This window comes from Anas acuta, chromosome 8, assembly GCF_963932015.1.
Source record: "Anas acuta chromosome 8, bAnaAcu1.1, whole genome shotgun sequence".
NCBI classification, from domain to species: Eukaryota; Metazoa; Chordata; class Aves; order Anseriformes; family Anatidae; genus Anas; species Anas acuta.
The window spans coordinates 23,970,808-23,997,625 of NC_088986.1; the positions used below are offsets into that span (position 1 = coordinate 23,970,808).

General features: G+C 37.1%; 1 protein-coding gene across 1 annotated transcript in view; it reads left to right on the top strand.

Annotated features, from left to right (window-relative positions):
- CDC73 (cell division cycle 73) overlaps positions 1-26,818 on the top strand; it is a 98,213-nt gene that overhangs the window by 3,789 nt on the left and 67,606 nt on the right. The window contains exons 2-10 of the mRNA XM_068690178.1: positions 406-511; positions 935-1,004; positions 1,950-2,012; positions 2,101-2,153; positions 3,841-3,929; positions 6,172-6,388; positions 16,669-16,767; positions 18,043-18,121; positions 25,548-25,612. Of these exons, the coding sequence (XP_068546279.1) occupies positions 406-511; positions 935-1,004; positions 1,950-2,012; positions 2,101-2,153; positions 3,841-3,929; positions 6,172-6,388; positions 16,669-16,767; positions 18,043-18,121; positions 25,548-25,612 (841 nt within the window). The remainder of the gene's footprint in view (positions 1-405; positions 512-934; positions 1,005-1,949; positions 2,013-2,100; positions 2,154-3,840; positions 3,930-6,171; positions 6,389-16,668; positions 16,768-18,042; positions 18,122-25,547; positions 25,613-26,818) is intronic.

Consider the following 26,818-nt stretch of genomic DNA (forward strand, 5'->3'; position numbering starts at 1 on the left):
GTGAGATAAGGTGTGCTTGTTTTTCTCAGGCATCACTATGAAGGTAATGTTTTAAGCCTTCCTGTTAGTGATGAGTTCGGAAGGGGTTATTGGGTGCTTTTGATCAACATAATTTTTGTTTTGTGTAGAAAAGAAATTCCAAGAAAGCAGCAGTGGCATTATATCCACAGTATAGAGACAACAGGCTTACACTTCTGGTACATTTAATAGCTGATTGTGTAGCTCTTCCAGGTTAAAGAAAGTTATGCTTGAGGAGTGGTTTTTATTTCTTCTGCCTTACCCCAGAGAGGTTGGCACTTCTGTGGTGAGTGTTTCAATGCTGGTGGTGAGCTGTGAGTAAAACCACTGCGCTTGGAGGGAAAACTCTTTGTTAAACATTAAAAACTGTGTTTCACGATTTTACAGGACCGGGAAGGAGGGTCAGCCCAGGGAATACTACACTTTGGATTCTATCTTGTTCCTGCTCAATAATGTGCACCTTTCGCATCCTGTTTATGTCCGTCGTGCTGCAGTAAGTAGACAATACAGAACTTCATTTTGTCTGATTTGAGCTGAGTAATGTTTGCACAGTTATTGCCAGAGAATGATGGTAGCATTCTAGTGTCTGAATTTGTCTGGGGAAAGGGAAAAAGGTATGCAATGCAGTGTGTGTGTGTTTAAAAAATACTGTACTACTTATTTGCAAGTCTGAAGTGAAGGAGGAAAAAAGTCTGTCCTCCCTTTGTTTTATAGCAGACGACGTGTTTCATTTTGTGCACTTAAACATCCTCCAGAAAGTAGTTGCGTTTTTAAGCTTGATAGTTGTGCTTGCTTGTGACATGGGACATGTTTTCCTTCCTTTGTGCGGATGAGTGGTCGATGAAAGTAGAAAAATCTTAATCAAGAGTCTTTCTGAGGGAATAACAGTTTAATGCCAAGTCTGCTGTCTTTTCAGACTGAAAACATTCCTGTGGTAAGAAGACCTGATAGGAAAGACTTACTTGCATACCTAAATGGGGAGACATGTGAGTGATGTTTTCTGTTAAAGACACAGTACTCTCTTGCTTTGCATTTATGGGATAAATGAGGGGGCAACACATAAGTGTCAATCTGTAGCTTAACTGACTACGTTCAGACTTCTCAAACTAATTCTTCTTTCAATTATTTTATTCTGAACTTAACTATTTTTAAGATGCTTAGGAGCTGCATTCCTACACACGTTTAGAAGTGAGCTACTTGATTATTAACATCCTTGGTTAATGGTTATCTGTTAGAATGCTCCATGTTTGTTTCTTCCTTCTCTCTAGATTGTGGGAAACTTTGATTTTGATGCAATGAGTGTGTGGGATAAAATCTGCAGTATACTAAAATGTATCAAATCACTGCTTTTTCAGTCTGGCAGATTTTCCTGGTATTCTACTGTGCTAAAATTTCTGTTACCAACAGTCAGAGAAAAGAGGTTTCTCTGTGACCAGAGAAAGATAAATATGGCCTACTTTATCTTGCTCTGTCTTGCATGTGGTCTCTCTACATTGGAATATGAGATGATTTCTGTAATATGAGCAGTAAGCCTTTTTTAGAGGGACCCTCAGGTTGTCTTTCTTCCAAAAAGCAGATAAACAAGTAGATCTTGATTCCAGGTTATAAAGTAATTTTTGTGACTGTTTTCTCCTGTGTAGTATATACAGATCATAGAATTGCTGACTAATGTAGGAAGGGATCACAGAGTCATCTGGTTCAGTCCCCATTTTGAAGAGTCAAACGGCCCCGAGCAATCTGATTTAACTTGATATCAAGTCAAGTTCTGAATATCTCTGGTGCCAGTGTATGACAACCTTTGATAAAGACGTTATTTTCTTAATATCTAATTAGAATTTACACTGTTGCATTTTAGCTGTTGTTCTTCATCCTTTTATACTGAAATACTTATCAAACCTTTTATAATTACATGAAATATTGTTTGATTACAGCAACCTCATCAAGTATAGACAGAAGTGCTCCACTTGAAATTGGCCTTCAACGATCCACTCAAGGTATAGTTTAACTAAAAAGTAGCCTCAAAGTTTGTTTTATGAGAGTATTCTGCAATGCTCCATTTTTAATGTCCTCTTTTTCTTGTAGTTAAAAGAGCAGCAGATGAAATACTAGCAGAAGCAAAGAAACCAAGAATAGAGGTAATGACAGTAACTGTCATTGATACAAATTTGGGGTGTGTGTGTGTAAATAATATTTTTTTTCTCCTGTTTTGTACCAGTTCAGTTGTCCTCTGGGTGCACACGCTACTTCTGCTAGTGTGTACTTGAATCAGGAGGAGATAGAACTAAGGAATTCTAGCTTCTCGTTTAAACTTGGAATTTGAGTTGCTGGCTGTACATTAGAGTGTGAAAGGGTAAAGCTTGACCACGGATCTATAAATATCTGTTGCATTATGATCTGTCTGCTAGGAGCTATGTGATTAGAATCAAAGTGCTATGTAACGAGTAATTACTGTTATGTGCCATTTGTGAGCTGACATAACTTAAAACAAATGAGTACATATCAATAAGACAGGCATTTATCTGCTATTTTAGTCTCTTTATAGCAGTATACAAAACTGTTGTCCTGTGATTTAGTATTTTCTGAGGCTATGTGTTGGATAATTAAACAGTGTATTTTCAGAATTATCTCTCGCATAAAATTGACATGTCTAGTTCTAACACATATTGTATTATGTAATTCTGCCTGGTTTTAAAACAGAGTTTGTTTTTTTTTTTTTCTCAATTACTTTTTAACTGTGTTCATCCATTTTTTTCTTCTAAGTTGTTATAAATCTGTCTGTACATGTTTTCAGAGCTCTGAGGCTTTTGATTTCTTCTTAGAAGAAGATTATTGTAAATATATACATTCCATTATTCCAGAATTGCATTTTAACAGTGCTTGTGCTTATCTTTATCAGCATAAGATTAGTGAGAACTTTGGGCATTCTTAATAGCTCACAAGCACGATTGCTCTGACATGACGTATCGGTGATCTGTAGAGTTACATTCTACGTTTCCCTATGTGGTTGTGATGCCATTATGTTGTAGATGTACAGTTTGAAAACATCATGATTTGGAGAATCAAGAATTCTGCATACGAACCTGATCAGTTTATGGCCATCTTTTTGTTTGTTTCTTTGCTGCTCAGTCTGTGAAGTCTGTTTTAAGCTATTCAGGAACTGTTTCAGTGTAGAGATTCCAGGTCTCTCCTGATACACAGAAATGACTTTTTTTGCCATGCTTCAGCCTTTTAGCAGTAGGACAGGCTTGACGATGATTTAGATTTTGTGGGGAAATAAGACTGATAAGACATAAGTGGTATCAGCTTTAAGAAGCTGAAAAAATGGCATAAAGTTGCTTTCTCACCTTACATGTCTGTCTCCGTTCTCGCTTGAGTAACTGGAAGTTACTTTACTAGTCTTTACTCTTGACTTCTCTATATATTAAGAATGCCATTTATGAGAGTTCTGCATCAAAATGTCACAGTTCTGGGCAGTTTTCCGTAAAAACATCATTGAGCTTGTCAAAAATGTATGTATACATATTGTCCTACTTATTGTTTGTCACCTTCAAATTCTCATACTGCTTTTCTATTATTTTGCATTCTTGTCTCAGCAAGGCACTTTATAAGGGAATGGTAGCTTCCTTTTCATTTTTCTAATTGTGATTCTTAAAAAAAAATTCCAGTAGCTGTACAATTAATACAAGTGCACAGTTCAAAAATGCTTGGAAATAAAGATAGTCCTTGCTAATCTTAAAGTGAATTCTGTATAGCTTTAATTCTAGCTGTATTTCTTTCATTAAAGAGAATACACAAAAATTTAAGCACTGCTGTTACTCCTAGGATGAAGAGTGTGTGCGCCTTGACAAGGAGCGGTTGGCAGCTCGGTTGGAAGGACATAAAGAAGGTATCGTGCAAACAGAGCAGATCAGGTAAGAATACTTCAATTTCATATGGATAATGCTTAATTAAAAGACTAATAACAATTAGGCATGTGGTCTTAAATCTGTCCACTAGCTCTCATTGGAAGTATTTTGCCTCACCTCTATCCCCCCTTCCCTTAGGTGCTATCATCAATTATGCTTGAGGGGATAGAACCTCGTGCCTGGTCAGAATCCTGTTCTTGAGTAGAAGTTCAGGTGGCGTGGCATGAGATATCTTGATTTTTTTTTTTTTATTCACAAGTGTAAGAACAGTTGCCTCACGTTGCCCTCCAACCCCCACCACTTACGCTTTCTTCTGCCATGGTGTTTATCTAAGCAGTCAAAGACAATGAGCAGAATTGCAAAGGAAAGCTGATGATCTCTATTTCAAAGAAAGAAAATCTTGTACTGAGGAGTGTCTTGTGCACAAAAGGAGGAGAATAATTTAAGAATACATTTAAGGTTAGCAGTACCTCAGTTTGACTCCCTGCAGAGGTGAGCTTGTTTCCGCCAAGGAGGCAGTAGACTACCAGAGGATAACGTCCTGTCATTGCCGTAAGTAGTAATCAGTATTCAAGTGTTCGAAAACTTGACCGTCCCCTTTCTTTTTCTTTGAATCGATCCAGAATTTTGCAGAGAATGACACCTGTTTTTGTATCTTACACCGTATCTTCCCTAAGCCAGGCAGAGAGGAAATGAAATTATTGCAAGACCTTGTTGATGCTAAGGATCTTGTGCTTAGTAGGTACTTAGTAGGATACCAAACTGTAGAAACTCATTTTCAAATACCTGAGTTCTGAAACCGTAATGTAAAGGTAGTTGCTTTATTTCTTGTGTGTGTCAGCTCTCAGAATGCAAAATGGGAATCATGCTTCCTGCTAGGAAGGTGTATGAGTATGCAGTTAACACTTTCATCTGCATTGGATTTTGCAAATAAATAGTTTCACTTGATAGAGCAACTGCATTCTTGAGAAATGTATTTCCTGAGCATAAGCAATGTTGTGAATGCTTGTTTGTTCTTTACCAGGATTAAATTTATCAGTTAGCCTTTCAACAATTAATATAGCCAAGTAAGGTATAATTGCACCTAAGCACATAAAAATATCTTCTTTCCCTCTGTCTTGTTTAGGTGTACATAAAAGGAAACTGTTTAAAAAAAAAAAAGAACAACAACAAAAAAAAAACACACCATTTGATTGTCATACCTGACTAAAAGTCAGGAAGTTTAAGAAACAAAGTGTAACTGTGCACATTGTTTTGTGTAAACTGATGATTTGGATGTTAGTTGCAGTGTGTTACAAGCAAAGGTTTTGGAGTATGAGACAGTATTGTAGTAAAGATGACCAATGTTATTTGTAATTACCTAGTAAAAATCTGTAAATACAGAATACAATTGAATGCAAAAGATTGTCCCTTTAAAAGTGCAAGTAATGTTCAGAAGCAGTGAATTTTGTGTTTGTCACTCTTGTTGCTCATTTAAGAGCAACAAATAATTTCCTTTTTCAGTAGCTTAGGTGTAAAAGCAGATTGCTTCACAGCGTAATTTTTCAATGTGTTCTCAAAAAAATCATGTAAAATAGAATTGGTTATGTGCAGTTGGGATTGTGCAATTCAGTCCTTTTTATTCTTCAGTTTACCTGGAAAACAATAGTGCTCAGTGTTTGGCAACTAAATCCTGCTGTGTTTACAATTAAAAGCAAACAGATAAAAATGTTGCACTCTTGGACTGAGCTGAGCTACTTCAAATACAGTTTAACGTGGACAAAGTTACTACCATCTGTTGTTTGTTTGGCCTACATGCTATGAAAAGGTAACACTGATCTTCCAAGTTCCCAAGTCCGCCTAACAGAGCCTCAACCAGAATTTAGTTTAATGCTTTGGAAGCCTGGGATTGGCTGACACAAAATTGTAATTCACTATAAATTACTAGGAGTTGAAAGTCAGATGATACTGCGAATGGAAGTGTTAGTCCTGATGCTTTACATGTGCAGTCTTTATTTCTGCTTGTTATAGTTGGGATTTTTTTTTGACCTTTTTTGTGCTAATACCTGTATAGACTCTTTTGTCAGAAAAATGCTGTTTTGGGCATTAGAATCAATGCTAAGCTCATATAATCTTTATGTATATGTAAGGTGACTTTTTTATGGCATAGATGTAAATTTAAGCAGGAGGAAACTACTCATTCAGAAATCCTCTCAGAAGAATTGTTTGTGCTGTTATTCAGTCTCTTCTGCTATTTTTGCTCATTTAGGTCCTTGTCTGAAGCCATGTCAGTGGAAAAAATTGCTGCTATCAAAGCAAAAATCATGGCAAAGAAAAGATCCACTATCAAAACTGATCTGGATGATGACATAACTGCTCTTAAACAGAGAAGTTTTGTTGATGCTGAAGTGGATGTAACCAGAGATATTGTCAGCAGGGAGAGAGTATGGAGGACAAGAACTACAATCTTACAAAGCACAGGCAAGGTAATGCTGCAGATACCAAGCTATTTCTATGATCCAAATGGCAAACTGCATTTTCTCTTTATTGTATCTCTAGCTTGTTCACTGTAGACTTGAGATGACTGAGAGAGGATTATGCTTAGTGTTCTAGGTAAAGGTATGCTGGAGAGCTCCTGGCACAGTGACAGAGTTCGTTCTTCCCTCATTACCGTAAGCTTAAAATAGATCTCAAAATACTTCCTTCAGCCATTTAAAAGATACCAAGTAGTCACTTAATTCCTCTTAAACAAAGCTGGTTTGAGCCTTACAATTGGGAAGGCTGTAGGAAGTACCTGTAGGTGTAAAACAGACAGAAGTGGGGTGTAACTGATACGAGTAGCAACATACCTACATGGAAAGAAAGTCCAAAGGCTGCTAAGCTGTGGAAAACAGTGGAAAAGTAATGAGAGAAGATAATAAAATGAACAAAACCAGAAAGAGTTGATGTGACGAGGCTTTTCTGTGTCTTTTTGTTCCTTCATGCTCCTTTAATTGATGTCTTTATCTGTACTTGGTTATGTGCCATCCAGAGCATGGTTGCAAGCACAGCTGATAGCCTGATTGTCCAAAGAGAGCAAGCTTTCTTTATAGCAGACAATTGAGGCTAAATTTCTCAAGGAAGCAGTAAGTCAGTTCCTAACAGATTGCCCAGGTCTGTTTTCCTGAGGTGGTTGCCAGATTGTATCCTTTGCCTTCTCTACTTCTCTAAGTACTGTCAAAGGAAAACAATGTCTCGACATTAAGCAAAGGAGTTCCCAGTTTTAGCTTGTCTTATTTTTAACAGTATTTTACGCGATGGTCATTTTTGCAACATAGTCTCATGACCTCAGTGGAATAAACACTTTGGAATTATGGGGTAATTAATAGGAATATGGCACATACCTGTGTGTTATGTGCAGAGTGAATGTTGCTGCTTTAAGTTTGAGATTTTTAGCAATCTCACCACTGAACAGGTATAAATAAATGTTAGAGATAAATTAAAAAAAAAAAAAACAAAAACAAAAACACAACAAACAAAAACAATCCAAAACAAACATAAAACCACTTTAATCATCCAAAATATATGTATTGAAGGAATCTGGGTTACTTTTCCTCCTGTAGTGAATCAGTCATGGCATTCATATCTTTACATGCCTTACAGGGGAGTCTTGCAAAGATGACAGGTAAAGAGTTGGATTTTTTTATCCTAGTATCCCTGTAATAACAGTAAGATGAGGTAGTGATCTTAGACAAAACCTAGCACAGGGAGAAGGACAAAAAAAGATTGTTTGTTCAGGGACTCTGGTAAGTAGTTCCTTTGACTAGTCTGAGGGATAATTAGCGAGTCCTTTTTTCTGTTTGCACTGAATTTTGGGAGTGTTCTCCCAATACATACAGAACAGAATACAAACAGAAATCATCAGAGGTTTATATTTTTGAGCTAGAAACTGTTAGAGTAAATGGGTGGGGAAACATCACTCTGTTACGCAGGGCTAAGGTTATATCCCAGAACCTCACAAAGCATTTTGATTTCTGAAAGAGCCTTTGCAAAGATAGTCTCAAGTTGTTAGGAAACTCAGGTATGTTCTTTCAGGCAAATCATTCCTTATCTACTTTCCGGTTCATACAAAGAATTTTGATCCAGGAAGCACGGTACCCCCTGCAACTGCTCTTTTGTTTTTTTCTGAGTGATACTTGGCTTGCTAATGTGCCTATTAATTCTTTTCATTGTATTTTTTCAATATCTGCTTGATACAGGTTTATCTGTAGTCTCATGAATCCTCTTAAATATATTTAAAAATGAAGCTGCCTTCAACAGTAGTTTACCATGTAGAATCTTTTTCATATTTGAATTTCTTTAGAACTCCAGGGGTAATGGTACCAAATTATGAGAACCCTAAAATGTCAGTTTCCTTGTTTCTTTATAAAAATTGATTCAGTCTGAGACAGATCCTCAAGCTGTCTCCATCACAGAGGAAAAGCTCCTGCATGTAAACTTTCCCAATGTTCTCTGTAGTAAACATTGATGTAGAGAAGGCTTAAGATTTAAAAGGAAAACACGAGGAATATCAGGCTACAAAACAAAATATACCATCCTTAACGTGTTTTGGGCATTTTTTTCTGTTCTTGATGTCTCTGGAAAAGTATGGATTCCTTCAGCAAGATGCTCCTCAGTGTTCTATGTACAGCTCTAAAAGTTTTCGTGATGCTTGTGTTCTGCCCTTTTAGATATTATCTTTTACTTTATCTTTAACTATCTTTTAATAGTGACTTCATAGTTACGTCACTCCCTTAGCTGAAATTAGCAGTGAATTTTTTATGGCAAAAGGTGTAAGGTTTTCTTTTGCTTCACAAGAATGTTGGATTTGAGTACATTGATGCCCCTGTTACAGTGTTCTTCAGAAGCTACATTTCAAAGTAGGTTCTACGCACTAAATGAAGAGGTGTTTTTCCTTTTGTGACTTCTTTGGCCAGATGCTCCAAGAAGTAATTGCTTATGATAGCTAAAGAATTAATCTCAGCATGGCTTCCCTTCCTGACCCTCATCCTACCTACAAAATAACTGTCATCTCATAATTACTTTCTTTGGGATTATTGGAGTTCTGTTACTGTCCAGTGTATATTGGCAGGAGAGCACTAGTGCTTTCGTGGTTTCGTACAAGTTGCCATTCATTGACTGTCATTCAGTGGTTGTCATTTGTGCTTTGGCTCCAAGCTTGCTATAACGCGCAGCCTGTATCCGTATGATCCCTTCCGTTACCCATGTGTTGTACTCAGCTATTGCATTGATCCTTGGCTATCTTCATACTGAATTTGTAAGGTTGCTGTTGGTTTTTAAAAGCAGACGTTTCACTTATTTGTTTTTAAGATTTCCAGAATTTACATTTGTCTGCTTGCATTATCTTTAAATTTTGCTTAGAGCTTCTTGTTGAAGTTTTTTTTTTTTTTTTTTTTTACTTAGTTTTCTATCTGATTATTATGCACTCCTACCCTTTTTGGGAAATCTAGTGTTTGATTTAATCCCAGGTGGATGAGTCATCCTGTGCTGTCTCTTGCACATCTGTTGGCCTTCCCAGTCTGTGCTGTAGTCTCTTAGAGTTCATGCATAACGTGACATTTTCATGTAATTGCTTTTCAGAGCCAAAGCGCATTTGTTTAGTGTAGGGTTTTTCTTGCCATTACAGTAGTTTAATTTTAGAACTATTTGGGTGGATATATTGTTCAGAGGCAATTTAATTTCAGGTTTGAGTAAAGGTATGCAATGTTGCTGTCTTGGTAAGCTGACAGTCTAACCAACTGAAAACTCAACTTCTGAGTTCCCTTAACATCTCTTTAACAGCCACGATTGTTGGGGGCTTTGAGAATCCTTTGAGAATCTCATCTCTTTTGTCTGTCTTCACTCCTCACATAGTCCAGTTCTAATTGCTGACCTTCACAAACAAGCACAAAAATCAGGGTAAAGGGATTGCTGCCTTAACACCAGAGATGTGCTGGGGGAAAGAAGCAGTACAGGCAAAGGAAGACGAGTTCTAGAAATTAAGTCAAAATTACTTCATCTCTGGATTGATATTTGGACCAGGTGTCAGTGCTGTAAGTGTCTTGCTGTTTCTTTTGCTGGCCTTTTTTTGTATAAAGCATACATAATAATTCAGGATGTTTACTTACACCATGTTAGAGGGGTATGAATTGAGTTTTTGAAAGCATAGTCATACTATTGACTATGAAACCTGTTTCTGGAGGGCAGGTTGAGCTTGTCAGATTTTATCTACATTAAATCAGTTTGAGCTGAAACTGCAAATCTTAAGGGAAAATACTAGCAAAATACCGCTTTTGTAACTTATTTATTGAGAGACCCTTTGTTTATTGAACTGGACATCATTTCTGGCAGCTAAGATTTGAACCCATACATAGAATATTTAACACCGTAACTATTTGGAATTACAAGTTTTGAATTACTGCTTTATATCTGTTTCATAAAATAAACCATTGAACATCTAGAAAAATCTTTGTGTTTAAACAGAAATTGATTCCTTCCTTTCATGTTCTTTCTCTGTCTTTCCTTCCTGAATAATTCTTTGATTTCTGTAATCTCTAGTAGCAGGCCTCAGCAATCTTTTTTTGCTTCAAAAAAAAAAAAAAAAAAAAAAACACCTCATTCTATTTCTACTGTAAATGGAAATGTGTTCATAGCACTTGAATTCTTCCTGTAGGAATGCGAAAGTAGTCTAAGCAGGATTTTCAGCAATCACAAATATATTGGAAAGGAGTAATTATCTTAGTGATTGATGTACTTGAGTTTTTTTAGGCTCTCAGTATGTTCAGAAATATTCTATAAATAACCAACATAGTAATCGAGCAGGCTGGGCTGAACCTGTGCTCCTTGTGTGTAGAGAAATCTTAAAACTGGAATCTTGACAATACACTAGCAGTGGCCTTGTGAATTTATAATTCTCTGAAGTGAATGGATGTTCTTACGGGAATAATGTGCTCTGAGCATTTCTGTTTTTTTTTTTTTTTTTTTTTTTTTTTCCCCAAATCTTTGATCCATTTCTTCTTAGGGATGTTACAGATTACTGCTAAAACTTTAAATTTGGGGTAGCAGTCTTGAGTTGTATTTTCTTGGAAGTATGAATGTATCAGAATTACCTTTCAAACTAACCCTATGCACAAAAGGAACAATATAATCGGTCCAATTGAACATACGGAAGGCAACTTGGTATAGGATCTGGATTATTTGAAACTGTCCCTCTAGTTTAGTTTCATAATCATTGGTTCATAAAACTGTGGGGTTTGTTAATATAAGATTTTCTTTACATGCATGTTAATTACTATGTCCGGGTTGCAATGTTGAAGCAAAGGACTCACTTTTTACTCCCTGTTACTTCCCTTATGCAGACTGGCCAATTTGATCTTCTTACAGTCCGGGTAGATAGTCCTCTCCCTGATTTATCTTTCTCATACAGAAAATATTAAAGTAAATGTTCTGAATTTTGACTTTTTAAACATATTAAAAATATTTTTTTTTTCCTAATGAAGTAGGAAGTAAGACCAAATAAAACATTTGTATTCTGTCTTAATCCTAGCATTTTTATATACCTCCTCATTTTTAAATTAAAGATTTTCAATAATAGGGTTGACCCCTTTGACAGTAAGTAGCATATTTGAAGTAAATGCTGTTGAGATTATTTTTTAGTTACTGTTTTAGTAATTTTTTGTACTTTTTGATCATATATAGCAATGAAGTTCCCTGCCAAGGGGATTACAAACTACACTTACTGCAATTTCAGTAAAAGCTTTTACTGAACCTTCTTTTAATTGACGAACACTTACATTAAAGTAACTTTATAGCAAGACTAATATGGTACTTTAAGTTATTTTTGACAGCTAAAAGCTCTGAGTAAAATTTTGGAAATCGTAATTCTTTGTAAAAGCAATTTTGGATTTGAGCTCTAGGTGGCAGAATTGTTCTATGTTCCCAAAATTCACAATAGTGGTGAATTTAATTGTGAAGTTGAAAAGATAAAGGTGTCCCAGGTTAATAGCAATTAGTGCTTTCAAATGGAACGAGTGTGTGGTTTTAGAAGGCCTGTGCACAAGTGACATGGTATAGATTTCAATTCCCAAACTCTACTTCAATGTGTGTTAGCGTACTCAGTAAAACTGGGAAGACAGTTGTATTGCTGCTAGACACTCAATGTGATTTGAGTACAGCTCTTGAAGGAAGAATGGACCAGACCGTGAAAGTTGTTTTCATAGTGAGCAATATTGAATCTCGCTTTGGGACTAGGTACCTCAAATTTGTCAGAAAACCTCTGGGGTAACAGAGCTATGTTACGTGAAGGAAATTTAGGTTAGCTGTAAAGTAACATCACACTTGTGCACTTCTTCAATGACTTAAAAATAAAATAATAAACAAAAAACGCCCATCTGCATTTCTATATGGTGCATGTATATGTAAGAAGTAACTTCAGGTTATGTACAAAGTATTTTTTTTAAAGCAGATTTTATGCTGTGTTCTATTTTCAGGACATTAGTGCTGCTCTTTCATACTTCTGAGTTAGTGTTTATTCTATTTTAAATTAGATGCTTTATATGTCTTTCACATAAAATACTCTTACTATAAAAATCTAGTGGGGGAAAAAATAGAACAAGTGAGGAATTAAACTTGTCACTGGAAACAGTCCACAAATAGGGCTAATAACTATGTTTTATTTCAGTGCAGTAGACTGTAGTAGTACTTAAACTTTTTGACTGGTGGAGTATTATTTGTTTCCCAGAGCAGATTTTGTGATAAGGGGTGTCTGACTTTTTTAATTTTCCATGGCAGTTAGTGACAAATCAAGTTTTAATAATGCTTTTTTATATATGCCCTCGTTGGACAGTTTAAAAAAATTTGTCATATACTCTGCTCCAGTTTGTTAGCTATATCAATTGTGATAATTTCTTACATTGGTGCTGTCCTGAAAGCATAACGAAAATGATCTATTTATACTTAGGTGATTCTTTTACAACTTGTTTGTTCTGTTTATACCTCCTGTATGAAACATACTGTTGTATGAGTTACTGCATGATGGACATTGCAGGCCAAAAGTGTACGGAAAATAGTTTGAGAAGTGCCATAAGCCCTCTGCAAGCATGCCTGTCAGTGCAGTTGAGCATCTTGTCCTTTTTATTCAACGGAAGCAAAGGAATGAAAACAGGAGAGGGACGTGTACACCTGGTTCAGAAAGGAGGCATTATTTCATGACAATTCCATCATCTGTGGTCGTATTTCCATCTGTGGTCTTTACGAGGAGTTTCTGCCTTAGGAGAATAAAGATGTTGGGTCAGAAACGATGGAAACTTTTTATGGTCTGAATGAGCACAGTGCAGAAAATACCAGTACTTTGTGTAGCTGTTCTACCTGTATTTGCATGCATGCAGCTGTCTCTGAATATCAATCTTGTATGTATTCAACCTTTGATTCTGAGGGCAGTGTAGCGTACACCACAAAATACAATGCTCTAAGACTATCTTCAATTCAGAATAACAAGGAGGAGAGAATCAGCTTCAGTGGTTGTGAACAGTTTGTGTGGAAGATGCTTAGAGTTTAAGACATAGGAGTGTGCCTTAAATGACACTGGATTTAGGTGTGTGATTTAAATTTACATGGGTAAAACTTTCTTTTAATTTTACAGGTAATCGGTTTATGTGCCACACAAACTGTTTAACTTCTCCTGTACTTTTATAAGAACACCTGAATACTGTTGGCACAATCATGCCGCACAGCACATAAGAATTACTAAAAATCTGTGATGAGAATATGCATCGTGCCTTGGTTTGTCATTGGCTGCAAAGGACTTAGCAGCATGTCTGAGCATATCAAGCAAACGTGTAAAGAAGCGTGGAAGGGGCTTGATTCTTCCTTCTGTCTGCTGTAAATTTGGATGATGTTTATAGTATTCTACAGCTCTTGATCATCCTGGGATGCAGGTCCAACAGGAAATCCTTATCTCAAATAAGAATTTGAGTTTATAGGGTTGTTTCTAGGATTTTCTTTCTTTGCTTTGAAATGCCAGTATGCAAAATCTGATACAAACTGATTACAGCTGATTTATGGGGCTGTTTTGAAGCCATGTTCTCTAAGTGTTTCTAGTTCTGCATGTCAGATTTCCGCAAGAGATACTTTTTTATGAGATGAAATCTGTTCTTTCTTGATGATTGGTATTAGAAATTATTATTTTTAAAATACTTTCTAAAAATCATTAGTATTATTTTTTTACTTTTTTAAAGTAATATTTTTTGCTAATCTGATAAATAGCAGTTAAAGCTGTTCTTGTGACTAGAATTCTTTGTCAATGAGCTTTAGGGTTAAAGATAGTTACAGAAATTAAATACAGGTTACAGGATAAATGTTGCAGGCTTTTATTTTTTTTAAAGAACAAACTGTATTATATTTATATGAAAGCAGTTTTATTACAGGAGGAGTTCTGCTAGTGATGTAACTTGGTGCTCTTCCCCATCAGAGCAGGCTGATCGTATTTGTTCTGGTATTTCTCCTAAAACAGCCTGGTGTTAAATTAACACCAGTGATAGTAACTTGACTTGCTGTGTGTTAGTCACTGTGTTGGCAAGGGATAGAGCATCTGCTGCTGTAAATCTTGAGAATTTATATACGATTGAAGGTTTTCCTGAAGAACATGTGTGACTCTTGCTGTGATATGATGATCAACAGTGTTTATCTGACCATAGCTGCTGTCCTTGATTGTCTGTTGGTTCCCAATGCCTTCTCGTCCAATCTATACCTAGTGCGTGCATGAGTCCTCTTTGTAGAGGCATGAGGGAGGATGGGAGGAGAAATCTATTACTATAGAGATTTATTTAAGAAAATATCAGAAACCAGGTTTGATAGCTGCTGAAACATTCTTCCTCTCTTTTTCTTCCTAAGTGTGGTAGAATACTATTAGGTGTAGACATGGCTGGAATTAATAAAGAGCTTTCATGGGAGTAGCAGCACTCTAGGCAGATAAAAACAAGAATTGATGAACTTGTCCTTTTATACTGAAGACTTCCTTAAGCATTGTTTTAAAAGAATGTTCAAATTTCCATAAGAGCTAGTACAGAGAGAGACGGATTTTTTTTTGTTTTGTTTCCTGGTCTGTCCCCCAGATTGGAAGTTTTTGGTAATAAAACTGTTGCATTTGGTATTAAGTTTAAGTAAGTCTAGGGTAGAAGCTAAGGGCTGTTTATTTTCTGGATCTCTAAAGGGATAAACAATGAAAACTTAGTGGTCTTTCCTCTCTGCAGGGCTTTGCAAATCAGTTGGAACTTGCAATGGACTCTGTGCTCGATCATTTTCTGTCACAACAATGTAATCCCACATCCCCAAACAAGCCAATAAACAGCAAGATGATGATTGTAGTTTGAGCATTTGTTAAAGCACTGATGGTTTTTTCCCCTTTCGAACTGATATTACTTGTGTCCTTGGGGGACCTGCATTTTCATGCTGTCAGAGAAAACATCAGCAAGAACACTTTGTAATTCTATGCTTATTAACGAGTTCTTTTCAGCAGACTGGAGAATATCGTGTGTGTGTTTTTTTTTTTTTTTAACCTGAAGGAAATTAAAATTTGGTCCAGGACATGGAATTTTAGTTTATTAAAAACTGAGATACTAAAATGCCTTTGAAAAAAAATCATTATTTGAAATTTAATTCCACTTTTACAAGTACGTTAACTGTAGGTTTTATGAATGAGATAAGATTGTGAAAGTTGGCTGTAGCTTCCCTATGACTGCAAGACTTGGCTTCTACATGGACAATCACTCTAAGTTCCTTCTCTTGTTATTTAATTAGTTCATCCTTCTGAGTTTCAGAAGACTCAGGAGCTTGTCTTTCCAAGAGGCAATATGTGATGAAACGCAGCAAGGACAAGAATTGTGATTATTATGCTGCCCAGTCCAGAGTCTGGGGGAAGTCTCTGAATTTCAAGTTTAAAAAAATATAGTTGCACTTTCTTTCCAAAGAACAGATTTTGAGTATCCACATATAATTGATATGCACATGGCTCGCAGCTCTTTGAAGTGTTTTTCCATTTTTTGACAGAAAGAGTGTTGCGTGAGTTCTTTCAGTCTTTGTGAAAAGAACTTCTTTGTGTGTGCAAGGAATGGCTTTGCCTTCATAAGTGGTTTCTGGGGGTATTCCAGTTCCAGCCCTTCTGGCTTGGAGCAAGTTGACAACGTGCTGACTGGCTGAGGTCAAGTGAGTGAGCCTAGAGAAGCTTTGAATTAGAGCTCTCCCTAAATTATTTCTACAAAGTTCACCCCAGACGTGATTGCTTTATAATTTTTGCATTTGGTTCGTAATGCCAGTGGTCTTCATTAACAACATTTCAGTGTTAGCTTACAATGCTGTGGAAGACTCAGCATATGAATTCTTGATACTATTCCAAGCTATTAACAAGTCACTTTCATTAATTGATAAAAGGTTTCTTTTACTGATGATCCATTACTAAAATAGCCAGTAATGAAAGACGTGTCCATATCTCGAACTTAAAATGCGTATTAACTGGTCATGTAATAAGCGTCTGCCTTTCAAAAGGTTAATTAGCACTTTTTGTTTGGAGTAAAACAATCCTATTAATACTAGCTGGAGGAGTGTGCTTAAAAACATTAATTGATATAACTCATGCCCCAATGACTTGTTTTTCTGTAAAGCACAGGTTAATGGAATGGTTTCTTCCATGTGTATTAGTATCACTTGAAACAGTTTGTCATCGAGGTTCACAGGTATTCAATATGTTTTTCAGAACTTTGCCAAAAATATTTTTGCAATTCTTCAATCAGTAAAAGCCAGAGAAGAAGGCCGAGCACCTGAGCAAAGACCTGCACCAAACACAGCACCAACGGTAAGAGCAGCACCTTGAGCATGAAGGTTTTCACTCTGAAAATGCGAGTACACTGTCTTGTAGTTATTAAACATGAAGTTTGTATTAGTTTAGTTTCAGTGAATGAGTAAGTTTCAAGCATAACTTCACAGATATTCTTTGCCTTAAATTACATTTACTGGTATTTAAAGAGTTGAATATTTTAGTTTAATTTGTTCAATATGTTCTTGTTACTTACCGATGAAAGTGTTAGTGCCAGCTTCGGTATGTATCAAACACCAGAGACATTCTGCATCTATTTGGAAGAAACGCATTACTTGAGACTGCTGCCATTTCAAACAATTTTTTTTGCTGGTGGGTTTTTTGACAGATAGGGTAGCAAATGTTTAAGAATCTGGAACATGACTCACTGGCGGGAACAGCTTGAACCAGCTTTCTTTTGCCTGTAATAAATCAGGAAGACAGACTTATAGCTTTATTGTTTAAGCTGTCTGGGTATTAGACTGGATTTGTTCTGTGTGTTTACTATCGGTCTCTATTAAACATAATATATTCTTGAACTCGGTGACAGTCTACTATAAAAACTGTTTAATTTTACTTGGGTTTATTCTTGCTACCACTGCATTTAACAAAGAACTAAATTTAAGTAGCAAGGTGAGGTTCAACTTTCAAATATTTGCTTTGTTGAATTTTATAAATTGTCCATAGGACTCTTCAAACATACCATGCAGAATGGTATCAGCCACAGAAAAAATGAATTGGTATATAGTGGTGTGTTATAGGTGCCTTAAAAACACACACACACAAATAAAAAACATGAAACCAAACCTCTCCTTCCCCTTTTATTTACAGAATGCTTTTTTCACCGAATCTGGTTTTATTCTGGCAGATTAACAGATTTCTAGCTTAATCAAGCTGGCAAGAAACATTGTGTGTCTGGTGGAAGCCTTAACCATGAGTTGTCAGTTGACAATTTTTTTTCTGAATCTTGAGATATTACAGGAACTCAGTGATTTTTAGAAAACTTGAAGATTTTACCTAATGCAGTTTGCTATTACTACTTCAGTTTTGCCTCTGGTTGTTGTTGTTCCTTTCAGTATATACTTCCAAACTTCCTGTTAGGTTGCAAGTGGATGTTGAAACTAGACATAGCAGTATTCAAATACATTGAAAATCCTACAAAAGTAAACTAATTTTATTGTCTTAAACAGTTCCGTATAATGCTGTGTGAACTTCACAAATCAGCAGATATTTTCAGGATGTCTAAAAAAAAAAACTTTATTTAACCTGTTTCAGGATCCCACTTTGCGAAATAAGCAACCTATTCCAGCTGCCTACAACAGATACGATCAGGAAAGATTCAAAGGCAAAGAGGGTAAGTTGATTGTAATCCTTCTTAAAAATAATAATTAAAATATATAAAAGGGAAATGAAATCAATGAGTTGTAAAGTTAGGGTTGTAGGTTTTTCTGTGCTGTTGCTTGCAAACCTAAGCGAAGACCAAAAAAGCTATTGCTGTGCCTAAAGATAGCTTTTGTCCAGTGGTAATACTGGGTAACCAAGTCTAAAAATATTATCTCTTGGCAATGCTTTCTATCATTTAGGAAGCAAACTGAAAGCTTAGAGCCAGAACTTGCTGAAAAAAATTGTCTGGGGAAGCACGTGCAATTAATAAATGTAAAACAAAACACTAGATCTGCAAATATGAATGTTACAGGAATCAAATGAAATAAGTTACCCCTCCTCATACAAACACAGTTACTTCAGAAGTTGCTTTCAGTAATCGTGTTACTACCTTGTGTCTCTAATGGAAAAAAACGACAACAGCAGTGCAAAATATTAGCTTTCTTCTAGAGAGAAGATGGAAATAATCTACAATATTTAAGAATTTTCATTCATTTTAAACCAGGGTGGAAGCTTGAAATTGAGTAATGATTAGTCTTTCTAAATCAGAATTTTTGTCCCCCTTGCTTTTTTTCATCTTAGGTTCTGGTTCTAGTACTGTTGTCTTGCTCTGTTTCGGTTTTGCAAATAGTGTTCGTTGTGGTTGGATGTTTTCTTGTTTTGTACAGATTGGCAAGGCAAATTCTTCTACACTTCTGTATTGTCTCTTCATTCTTGTTATCAAACAAAATCATTCTTTTCCTTAATGAAGCTTCTTATGCATGATGTTTAGGGCGTTCTTTTCTGGCTGCAATAGCTTACGTGCTGTTAAATGCTACTGTAAATACTAGATGAGCAGTTCAGCTTGCATCTTGCCGAGTGTTTTGCTTTGTCAAAGTTAATAGCACTTTTTCTGTTTGGGGAAAGTGAATAACAAACATCAGAGAACTTGCATGGTATTCCATGTACGTGCTGTACTGTAGCTGATTGTGTTCAGTTTTGTGTTGAAATGGGAAAGAATGAAAAAACCCTCCCCTGAATACATCTACTGGTACTTGTTCAGTTTTGTTTCTCATAATTATGAGTAGTCTTCAGTACTTGAGTATTTGCCAACTAGTTTTTCTTTCACTACAATTTCCTATGAAGGGTTTTTCTTAAAGTAAATAACTATACTGGGCAGTGTGAAATTAGAGCTGGAGAAATCAATTAATGCCCAGGTATAACAGTTCAAATGTACCGACTGTACCAATTCTTGCCCCACTGAGTGCATCTAACAGTATAGGCAGCAGTGTAAAGTTTCTCTGTGCTGCTCTAAGTCTTGTCCCTTCAGTATTGTTCCACATTGTTGTTTTTTCTTAAGGTTTCAACATAGAAGTCAGTCACTGTGAAAATGCCACTACTTTTAGTCTTATTTGGTGTAAATTGGAGAGGGGCTTGCTGTACAGTCACGTGATTTCATTCCATAATGGTGAAAAGAATAATTAACCAAATTGTACAGGAAAGCTTTGATGTTGACTTCCTGCTATTGTCATTTTATGTTGAAATTATTCTTGTAATTGTTGGATTTTCAAACATAGATAGAGTTTTTCAGAAGTATGTCAATTTCAAACAAGTGTTAAGTGTTAGGTCTAGGCAATAGATAACTAAGAAATGTTTAAAACTGAGGAGACTCTAGACCACAGAAAATATTTTTTCTTGTCTCATTTTAAGTATATCCTTTAAATTGTGATTTCTGTCCTGTAGGAGAATGGGTAGTTAGAGTTCCAGAATTCTGAAACTTGACTAACTTGTTAAACGTATTTACTGCATTCATTTCTGAGGTTATAGGGTTCTGTTTCTTTTTGGCAGAAAATGTGTAAGAGCTTCACGTTTGGAAAAAGTAGATTGTGCTTGCAATAGATTGCTTCTGTTCTCTCTCTCTTTCCTGGCTTTATGTGACCAGGTACTTTGATAATGTGTCTACTCAGTAGTGGAAAATACACACATTTGTGTTGTGACTTTCTTAGTACTGTGACACTTTAAGAACTTGAATTTAATTACCTGTAAGATTGTTATTAAACTGTTTTAGATGAACTTTACTGAGAAGTTTGTAAGCTTTAGCTAATGAAACCTGAAAATTTAGGCTTGAAACTTCAGTTTTACTCGTTAGGGAGTAGTACTGAAAAGGAGTATTCAGTAAACTATTTTGTAGAATGAAATTTGGTGTCTGTGACTTAATTGCCATGGGTGTGAAGTGGGGTAGTGAATCATTTCCAGGCAGTCTGCAGAGCTATTATCTGTTTTGAAAAGTATACAGATTTAAAAAAAAAAAAAAAAAAAAGAAAAAAGAAAAAAAGTGATTATTCAATCTTATTCATCGGCAATTCAAGTAATGTCTTTTGAGTTTTCCAGTTTTGGAGAGGCGTATTCCTTCAAACTGTTTGTTTGCCTAGACTTCCTTCAAGATGCAAGCCTTTTTAAAACTGTTACTCTTAGGCAACGTGTCGGTGCTCAAGTTTACACCTGGATGGGATGGCTAGAGCTGCAGCAGGTGCAGAAGCAAAATGTCTGGTGACCTAGATTGACACAGAGCAGTGGGCTCTGAGCAAATGGAAGGCACTTTGAGCATTAATACTCATATGTGAGGAAATGGAACATCTGACTGCATCATGATGGAGAATATAATCAGTCCAATAAGCTGATGCATTAGTGTGCATATTTTCATTACTAGGTCTAATTCTTCTAAATGAGAGAAGGCACTCAGGTTGATGCATGGTGATGCTAGAAAGGTAACTAGTGATGAACCACGCTAGGAAAGTATATGATTCTTTAGAGAATTTTTGGGTCATTGAACTGCGAAATTGCGATCATAATACATGCAGTGACTGGAGAAGGAAAGCTAGTCTTAATGTTAGCTGGTGACAGTTTGTTTTGAAGCAATAGAACTGATTATGCAGTAGTTATTGTGTTTAGTCTCTAGAGATGCAGGTTTTAGACATTTCTTGATCAAGATGTTTTTAACAATGCTTATGTTTATTAAACTGATTATATTTGGCAAACAGAAAAAGCTGTAATACATTATTACGCTATATGTTAACGCTGGGTTTTGCTTGCATTCTTTAGTCTGTATTTGAAGTATTAAATCTGGACTGCTTTTTGCCTAAATGAAGTGTGTATGATTACATAGCTATTTTATAATTTACGGAAAAAATCCAAGTTATTGAAGACTCTTACGTAGCTTTTTTAGCAGTTGTTCTGTCTCCAATTCAAAGTTGAAAAACAAAGACCTGCAGTTTCACCATCATGATGCTTTTCTTTTTTAAAGGGTCTCTTTTCTTCCCAAACACTTACCCTTTTCTTAGTAGACTTACAATTTTAACTGTGGTTTTCTTTATTGCCACTGGTGAAAGTATGATTTTGAAGCTGGAGTTGCAAACTAATTCTTGGCCAGGCATCTATATTTCATGCCTGTGCTGCTGCATGACTCAGCAGCGCAGGTTTGAGCTGCTGAAGAAGGGATAGAAGAAGAAACACACTGCATTGGTGGTGTTAGAGTATGTATGGTACAGCTTTTATGCTGATGTATGCTGGGGTCATGTCCCCTGGTACTCCAGGTTGTTCTGTGTTCTGCTCTTCTTTACTATGACCTGTTGGTCCTCTTGTGTCCTAGGGCTGCTATTGAGCAGCTGTGTCGGGGTCAGCCGCTGCCCTCGGAGAATGCTCGGGAAGAAATGCCGCTCCTCTTTCTGTGTTGGCCCTTGAATGTCTTTTACAAACAGCTGCAGCAACCTGGCTAACAGCCTCAGTAATTTTTGAAGTGGGAATGCAGCCATAGCTGTGGAGTTCCTGACTTGGAAACGTTTGTTCCCTGCTTTGCACAGGCTGCGTACAGGGAGTGGAGCTGAAGGTACTGTATGCATCTCTATGCAGAGATGAAGACCTTCAAAAAAGACATGAATGTACAGTACGGTGACAGGGCTCTTGCAGTTCCTGGTGTTTATTTCTGCAATTGAGTGCAGTGAGTGGCTGACTATTAGAATATCACAAGGTAAATAACCTGAGCAAAGAATGTCTGTGCTGTTGTCAGTTTAAGGAGGGTTGCTGTGGCTATCTGGAAGCTGGCAATGCTGAACTCATTCATCAGCTGCTTAAGAGTTTGAGGCAGGAAAGTTGAGAGCGGGTGGGCTGTTGGGGAGATGGTTTCTTCTGCTCATCCCACCCTACCTGCAGGTAGCAGGGCCTGGAGTCCCCAGGAGACCTCATAGTGGATATGGCGACTGTTTGCAGGAATCAAAGTGGGCACCTGCATTCTACTAGGGCCATTCAGCTTCTCTCAGATTCACATCAGTAAGAAAAGGCACTATGCCATTGTTTACCAATGATCAGAAATGTTTTATTTATCACCTAAGTAGCTGTTAAATAGCATTGGAAGGACTGTATACCTGCTGGAAATACTCAGCTGGCTAGGAGCCCACTCTCTAATGCCTGAGGCAATAGCTGGCTCTTCAGATCCTAGTTGTTTACTCCTCTTGCTAGGAGGAGGGAGCAGCACAAGGCTGGGAGAAAGGAACCAGAGAGATCCAAGGCCTCATTCAGTGGCTCTTGTGGCTCGTTGAACCAGGACACGTTTTTGAGGGACTTGCGATTTTTGCAGAAGATGAAACCATTTGTGGTTGAACAGGGGCTTGTTCCCTGCAAGGTGCTTCTTTCCCCTTTGATATTAGATTTCATTTTCTGACTGTGCTGCTGGCTCTGTGGACTTTTATTCCCTTTGCGTGGCTGATGGAGACTTGAGTTACAGTTCTTGTTGTGTGTGTATATATAGATTTAGTTCAGGAAGAATGAAAGGTTTTACAGGGACAAAGAAAAAGGTTGTTGGAAAGATACCTGAAATGGAGAGCAAATGTGAAGAACTAATTAACTGTAGAAGCAAGGTTTGTGCTGAGAGGAAAGGAGCAGGCAGGCCAGGGATGGTGGGGGGGGTGCTGCTTGCTGGTCTTGTTAAGGGGTGTCTGTATCCCGGAGTTTGGGCAAGATGTCTGGTTGAAACAGTCGAGAACCTCTTATGGCACAGGTAAGAAGAACCTGTAATATGCCAATTTGGAGAGGGCAAAGTTTCCTCAGGTAATCATCTGTAATCCCCAAACAGCTGTCATTCTAGGTTATGCATCTCTGATTGGTGTCACTCCAGGTCAACAAAAGCATCCTTTCAACTGAAGGGAGCTCTACCACGTATTCTGTAAGGCCTCAGGCACCTCCTGAAACATTAATATGTTCCTTGCCTAGAAGCAGTGACCTATATAGTCAGTGAGAAAACTGTTGTTTGTAGAAAGGCTGGGCAGAAGAAACTTCATTATCTTTAGCTCGAATTCAGCTGTATTAGCCCTGTGCTGAGGCTCAATGTGTAAAGAAACTCATGACTGTACCTACCTGCATTTTGCTTTCTCAAAATCAATGTTGCATAGTTCAGGAATGTCAAGTCCGGCAGAAGGGAGGGCTTTGGGAAGCGGAGACAAAGAAGGGCTGGAGCAAAGGTGAATTTGTACTGTGACATGGTGGGCAGTGCAAGTAAAACACGATCCAGTCAGTAAGACTAGGCCTCTCTGCTGGGTGGTAGGTTTGATAATATAATTGAGGAGGAAGGGGAAAAAAAGAGGCAAAACTAAAAAAAAATGTTCAGAAAGCAGATAACTGTCATTGTGGTGAGACAAGTATGATCAGTTTGGAACTGTTTGGTATCTTCTGGAAGGCACTGGAGAGTAATAAAACCTGGAGAACTTTTCTGCCTCATTTCCTACAACTCTATGATAATCTTCCTCATCTAAAGGAAGAAAGGATGATCAATGATAGATGCTTCTCAGGGCCATCTGTATTGTTGTCAGGGTTGTCTAGGTTTCAATTTAACTTACTCATGGTAAGCACAAGAAGCTCTAACAGTACTGAAAAACTGATATTTTTCTTGGAAGTCTGTAGGCTCAAGTATGAGAATTAACCTTGGTTATGCATTATTTTTGGTTTGTAAGTTTTTATGTGAAGATGATGTAACAAAAGGTAATGATCCTCCAGTTCTCAGTAAGGGTTTCTGCAAGCATCAAGTGCCTTTACTCAAGTCTAGTTGAAATAGCAAAGAAGTTGCTTAGCATAGACAAATGCTTGCAGTCACCACTGTCCTCCTTATCAGAGAGGCTTTAACTGCTTGGCTTGGTTGCAGCACGTGTTTCACAATCATGGCCAACCTGTGCAGTCAGGTTCACCCCTCAATCATGAGCCCACCTAATATGTTGCATCTCTGCCTTGCTGGGCCCACTGAGCTGTAAATAATTCACCCTCATATTGCCAGTGTAGATCCACGCAACCAATTCAGTCTCAGCAGCCTGATCCACCTGCTGATTGACTCTTGCATACCTGAGCATCGATGTGGTATACTTCAGCGACCAGATTCTCTGCTTGGGTAGCAATATCTTGGCACAGTGCGGCAGCCCAGATGGGTTTGCCTCTGCGCTGCCAGTTGCTTTGCTTCCATTGCTGTAACCACCACAAACCATGCCGATGACTTCTCATGGCCATCCCTGGTGATTAGTAGTAGTCCTGTCATTTTAAGCATGAACTACTGGAGCTGTTGGTTGGTAGGGCCAACCAGCTGACAACAGATGCATGAGATGAGGGAATGTACAAATGGAAAAAGGTTTCACTGTAAATTCCGGTGGCAGCAGTCATGAAGCTGACTTAGTACTGAAAATAGGAAGAGAGAAGGACTTCTCAAACCCCAGAAGGCTAGCAGCACAAAGCTTAGTCACTGTGCACTTGTAGACTTCTGTCACTTAGCATATATTCAGCCTGATTAAAAGTGCTCCATGAAAAGGAAAGAAAAAACACAGCTTTTCATCACTTTTAGTCTGGTAGTGTGAATTTATGTGGTTTCTGTTTTGTATATCGTGATAATGACATTATTGCTTTTCTGCACTGCAGAAGTGGGTTTATCATATTAAGTGTCCATGCTTTTATAGTTAGTTGGTATACCAGTTTGTGATTAAGTACATTTCTGTATTCATACAGCTGTGAATATGTTGCATCATAATGCATTCTGGGAACTAGCTGCTTCTACATCTTTTAGCAAAGAGAATTTCTGAGACTACATGCATATTGTTTCACGTTCTTGCAAATATTTAAATATACATCCTTCCTCTGAACGATTCCGTGCAGCAGAAAAAGCTTACTCTGGTTACTGAAAGCAGAAATACCAAATGGAGTGCTGCCTAAAGACAACACTGCTCTCTTAAATGCTAACCAAGTTTTGTAGTATGAACAGAACCTAAACTGAACCACCAACAAGAGACGTTCCTTGCAAAAATAACTTCAACGATACTTCTTATATTGTCTGTTTAGTCATGATGTCTCTATGCTCAGAACAACTTACGAGAGACTCTTCTGTTTTGCAGAAACGGAAGGCTTTAAAATCGATACGATGGGTACCTATCACGGAATGACTCTGAAGTCTGTAACGGTAAGCTAAAGGTCTTGCCTTAAATATGTTTTATGGAAACAATGCATGTCTTGTCAGCCTTGCCTAGGCTCTGGAAGGTCACGTCAGTTGACTAATAGAATTAATGAATGTTTTTCTCTGTGACAAAGTAAAAATGTTTTGATTAGGTCATTGCATTTTAGAGAATTTTGTTCAAGGGGTTTGTCTGCAGTCAAAAGGTAATCGGACCGCTTTGCTGGCAGGTTTGTCTTGTTGAGGTGCAGCCTCTCTATGACTGATTATGTTAAGACTATATGACTATATTTTTGCTAGCCTTCTGTGTGCCTGTTAAGGACATCTTTTATACTCAGAAGTGATAAAACCATACTTGTGAAATCTTAGTAATAAAACTAGATCTTGGAATATTGACGTGTTTCTTACTCTGTGCTTAAAAACAATAAATTTATTTAGTGGTAGAGGAATTACTGCTTTGAAACTTTCTGGCTTAGTGAGATGGACTTCTTTCGTATGAGTTTGCAATGCTGTCAGTGGGAATTGTTACATGTACAGATGAGAAAGACCCTTGAACAGATTTCTTTTCTTGCCAATATTTCTCTGCTTTTATGGAAATGGGTTGAATGCTCTCAAGCTAATGCTGTTTTGATCTGCTGGTAAGTAGGACAAATGCTACAAAACTAATGTAGAGCCCTCATTAAAGTTTTTGCCATCTGTGTACCTATATAAATCTGATGAATTGGCAGCACTAAACAGTCTCCTAAATCCATGCACTACTTCTAGTTTGCACTTCTAATTCTAATATAAAATAGTACCTTGAATGTAAATTTATTAAAACCATTTAGAACTTTTCTTCTTGATAAAAGCTCTTGCTTAAGTCTTTCATTCCCAACCTCATCCAGACTTCAAATATTTAAAATAATTGTATGGTAACATTTTAAGGAGGGAATCCATTTACTTCTAAAACAGAACGTGGATGAATTCAGAAATTGATTGAGAGAGAGGGAAAAACCTATGATGTCTTCCAAAGATTTGTTCTTGTCCCTTGCGTGATTTAAGGCTGCTTTATGAGGGATTATACCGTGTTGTTACACTAGATGCAGATTTCTATGGTATGATGTGTTTGTTTCTATTCATGTTGTTGTAAATTAGTAAATAGGCTGTGTTTAAATGCTCCTATGGAAGCAGGAAAAAAGCAAGATTATAGTAAAGTAGAAAAGCTGAGATGTTGTA